The sequence below is a fragment of the Carya illinoinensis genome, chromosome 9 (assembly GCF_018687715.1).
Source record: "Carya illinoinensis cultivar Pawnee chromosome 9, C.illinoinensisPawnee_v1, whole genome shotgun sequence".
NCBI classification, from domain to species: Eukaryota; Viridiplantae; Streptophyta; class Magnoliopsida; order Fagales; family Juglandaceae; genus Carya; species Carya illinoinensis.
The window spans coordinates 23,012,141-23,016,955 of NC_056760.1; the positions used below are offsets into that span (position 1 = coordinate 23,012,141).

At 35.6% G+C, this 4,815-nt stretch overlaps 1 protein-coding gene across 1 annotated transcript; it reads left to right on the forward strand.

The window, feature by feature from the left end:
* The first annotated feature begins 288 nt into the window (after positions 1-288).
* On the forward strand, positions 289-4,221 carry LOC122277338 ((3S,6E)-nerolidol synthase 1-like). Its single transcript, XM_043087298.1, has 7 exons — positions 289-495; positions 590-875; positions 992-1,367; positions 1,487-1,705; positions 1,947-2,085; positions 2,172-2,420; positions 3,768-4,221. Exons 1-7 carry the CDS (start codon positions 346-348, stop codon positions 4,056-4,058), a joined length of 1,710 nt encoding a protein of 569 aa, XP_042943232.1. The 5' UTR covers positions 289-345; the 3' UTR covers positions 4,059-4,221.
* The last annotated feature ends 594 nt before the right edge of the window (positions 4,222-4,815 follow it).

Below are 4,815 nucleotides of genomic sequence, written 5' to 3' on the forward strand. Positions count from 1 at the left end.
GATTATCTTGAGGATCTCACTGCGCTGGCCATAAGCTGATAAATTCTTCGTTCTCATGATACACGGATGGAAAACCAAGTGCGGTGGTCAATTAAGCTGTTGCATGTTGTACGTATCCTCCAATATTTAACGCCGTGATGCACATGCTTTCCCAACAGGAACCCTCTTCGCAACTGCTTAGAATGCGTACGCTAGCTGCTTACGTTTTGATGATGACATGATCATATATGGCGCGCGTCCCATAAATAGGATCAAACATTAATTCCTTGTACCAACTGCAAACTTGGTAAATTCAAGAAACAATATCTTTGATCGATCTCTTCTGCTATTACTCATTAATTCTCCATGGCATTGTCGATTAGCAACACGAAACCCTTTAGCCTGACCTCTTTATCCAGTTCCAACAAGCAGAACTGGAACATTGCCCAAGATCACGCATTGGCTTCTTCCTCCTTGCAATATGCAGACAACTATAGAAATAAAGATGATAATACAGTAATTAGTACTTTTGTTTTACATTTTTCCGTCTATAATTTATAACCTTATGTTTTTTCCAATTTCTAAACGTCAATCTGATCTTCATTTGCAGAGTTGTTTTGGGGTCCAACATGCAAAGAAATTGGAAGTATGCAGGAACGTACTGAGGAATGTTGTAGCAGAAGAAGAGGAATTAGATCCCTTTGAAGGTCTAAGTATGATTGATGCAGTACAACGCCTGAACATTGATTACCACTTCCAGGAAGAGATTGAAGCAATTTTACAGAGGCAATATGTTAAATACATTACTCATGGCGAGTACGGTCATCATGATGAGCTTCACGTGGTTGCACTGCGCTTTCGACTATTGAGACAACAAGGTTACTATGTGGCTCCCGGTAAGTATTCATACTTTATTGAATCCGATCGAGCTGTGGTCACAGTTTTATGGGTTTCTTTTGTATATATAAGAATGGAAGACATGTGGTGATCATGCATATATTTTTTGGACCAGATGTATTTAACAAATTCAAGGACGAGGAGGGACAGTTTAACAAAGAACTGAGTGAAGACATTGAAGGACTGATGGCTTTATATGAAGCTTCACAGCTGAATATAGAAGGCGAATATGTACTTGATGAAGCGGGAAAATTTTGTGAGCACCTTCTGAATGCATGGGAGAAAGATCGTGATAACATCAATCATGCCAGAGTTGTTCGAAATACTTTGGGACATCCTTATCACAAAAGCTTGACAAGTTTCATGGCCAAAGAGTTTTTTGATAATTCCCAAAGCTCAAGTGGATGGTTGAATGATTTACTACAACTAGCAAAAATGGATTTCAATATGACCCAATCTGTCCACCAAAAGGAAATTGCTCAAATTTCGAAGTAGGTTTTATATTTAATAACTTGACTATATATATATATATCTGTGTGTTCCGACGTTATTATACCATTACATATATTAATGTCATAGCCTCCCTTTAATGTTAATCTTTGCATCTTAGGTGGTGGGGAGATCTTGGTTTGGACAAGGAGCTAAAGTTTGCAAGGAACCAACCATTAAAATGGTACATTTGTTCCATGGTCTGTCTCGTAGATCCAGACTTGTCGGACGAAAGGGTTGAGCTCACGAAACCCATTTCTCTTATCTACATCATAGACGACATTTTCGATGTGCATGGGACGCTTGAGGAGCTCACTCTTTTTACTGAAGTCATCAACAAGTATGCATCTGTTTCACAGAAGAGCTAGTCTTCATCTTGAACATTGTTAATTATTTGTGTGGCACATTAGTTTCTTTCATTAATCAATTAAATGACAATCACTTAAAATGTGCTACATAAAAAGTATGATTGGGAATTATATATATAAAATAAAAAATGAAAAAGAACATTACTTTTTACAGAACTAATGTTCCATTTCCTTATAACCATTATTCATTGCATAATAAATTGTCGCACACAGATGGGATTTTGGCGCCCTCGATCAGTTACCCGAATACATGAAGATATGTTTCAAGGCTCTCTATGATATCACTGAGGAAATTAGCCAAAAGATATATGAAAAGCATGGCTCGAACCCGCTAAACTCTCTAAGAAAATTGGTAAACGTCTATGAATCATGACAGTACTTGCTAATTCCCACATATTCCATCTATACATTCACATATTCCATATATAATCTTTGCAGTGGGCGAGTTTGTGCAATGCTTTTCTAGTTGAGGCCCGATGGTTTGCTTCAGGGCAATCACCAAAGTCGAAAGACTATTTGGAGAATGCAATTATAAGCTCAGGAGTACACGTGGTATTAGTTTACACTTTCTTTCTTTTGGGTCAACGACTAACTGTGGAAACCGGAAATCTTGTTGAGAACATGCCAGATATTATATCTTGTCCTGCCAAGATTCTTCGGCTTTGGGATGACCTTGGAAGTGCCATGGTACATTTGTTTACTACATGACCTTCTCCTTTTTGAATACTCATGTTTTGGTAATTAATTTCAAGTTTAAGCCGACGTATCCATCCGCATCATATAGAAAATCATTGATCCTTTTCAACTAGATAGCTATGGAGGACATTAATTATGATCTACCTAATCATCCAAAAGTAATAAACCAATCAGGTGAGTTTTTTTTTTTTTCTTTTTTTCTTTTTTTCGTTTTCGGAAATAAACATCTTTTAGACTGATTGCAACAGATGGAAGAGGTATATATATATATATATATATTATATTTATATGTATTTATCAAAACTATTACTTTGCCTCCCTAGTTATACTGCTCATTAATTATGCATGTGGCACCACCTGCCACATGATGTATTAAAGAAAAATATATATGTTCAAAATAGCATCCAAAAACACAAAAAGAGAAATCTGAAACGCTAGATTATGTGTTTTAATTTTTTTAAAATTAACGACGTGGCACCAATGAGAGAAAGTGAACGGTATAATTAAGGCAGCATATATAGTAACATATATATATATATATATATATATTTTTATATATCCATAAATCGGCTATTAAATATTTAGAATGAATGAATGGGCAGGAGGTGGGGTATTGGAGGCCGTATCCTATTTACTGCCAAGTGGTCATTTACGTAGGGACTCCAATTGCTGGTTTTAGATTTGGGTCCACTACTATATATTTTTTGCTATCGCAATGACAGGGTGATTTTAGAGCATAGAAAGAGACATATGAGGGCTCCGAGTGTATGTGATCCATCTGTTTTGACTGCTCTATAATATCTCTCTCTCAAAAGTACCTTAAAATATCAAAGGGGCAAATTGGTGCATGGCTAGTGGCCGTTCTAATATCCATGCCCATGGTTTTTAAGCAATAGAAATCAAGCTTATTATCGAAATTAAAGATGGAAAAAAGATAAATGGGGAAAAGGAAAGAAATAATTATATTTGTATACAACTTGCATGTGCATACACTCATGGAAAAATATAAGACTTGTGCATTACAGTACTCATCCTTAGCCTTTGTTTGAAATACCTATAAATAAAACTTCTATGCACATAGACATACACTCACACATGCACATTTATATGTATATTTAATTATAAGGACATATAGATGACAATTATGTATAATAGAAGTTACAAAATCAGTTCTTGTACATATATCGTCACTGTGGCTAATGATATTATCTGATATTTGATTGAGCACATAATGATCAATGCAGCGACATTAATTTTTCAAATTAAGATGAACTCTTCTTATGCATGTAACTTAAATCTAGAGTAATTTCATCACACATATGGTTCATGCAATTGTAGGATGAGAGTCAAGATGGCCGTGATGGATCATACATAGAGTACTACATGGAGGAACACCAAGATTGTTCAATCAAAGAGGCACGAGAGAAAGTTGTGAATATGATTTCAGAGGCATGGAGGCGCCTAAACAAAGTGTGTCTCTCTCCAAATCCATTTCCAGCATCATTCACTAAGGCATCTCTTAATATTGCAAGAATGGTTCCGTTGCTATATAATTATGATGAAAATCATGGTCTTCCGAGCCTGGAGGAGCATGTGAAATTGGTGCTTTATGAAAGTGTGTCAGTGTAGAGCAGCCTTTTGAAATATCTGAGCTCAGTCGTTTTCATAATGTTTACAACTTTTGTTTTGGACGCTAATGCAAGCTTGTGTGCACCAAAGAGTGCCCCCATCTATGAAAATTAATAGTGCTATATATATATGAGCTTGATACTCAAAAATAAATGAAGACTTTCTTCTAATAGATGTTCGAATACTTGGAGTACTTTTTGGGACACAACATTAACCAACTTAATTAGTACGGAAAACTTGTGTATGATGAAGTTATAAACTATCTATACACAACATAAGAACAACGTTGTTTTTTTAACCTTAGAAGGATTTGAATGCACTTTATTTTGAACTTTGTGAACTAAAAATGTATCTCGTATATAGTGTCCACTTGAGGGATTCTTAATGCCCACATAAGCCTCAAGATCTTCTTGAATATCTTTTTCTTCAAAAAATAATAGAAGCATATTCCGTGATGGGATTATTTATATAAATGAGAAGTTCGGCAAATTATTTTGAACCATGTAAAATATACAAAAGCACACACTAGAGTGCAATTAATAGTGAAATAAATTGTATGAAATCTCGCCAATGCAATTTAGTACTGTGCATTAAGTCTAGTCTTTAAGGAGTACTCAAGTCTCCTCTCTCTCTCGCCTAGATAATGGAGGTGGAAGGGTATTATCAGTCTTTGGTGGTATCTGGTAGAGAAAGGTGCGGTTGAAGAGTGATTTTGCTAGAAAGAATGGAGAAGTTACGAGAGTTGTGGGGAAAATTT

Excerpts from the sequence above, each read along its gene's own strand:
- LOC122277338 (XM_043087298.1), top strand. The coding sequence starts at position 346 with ATGGCATTGTCGATTAGCAACACGAAACCCTTTAGCCTGACCTCTTTA. Across the intron at positions 496-589 it reads GAAATAAAGATGATAATACA|AGTTGTTTTGGGGTCCAACA; the intron begins GTAATTAGTACT and ends CTTCATTTGCAG. Across the intron at positions 2,086-2,171 it reads TAAACTCTCTAAGAAAATTG|TGGGCGAGTTTGTGCAATGC; the intron begins GTAAACGTCTAT and ends TAATCTTTGCAG.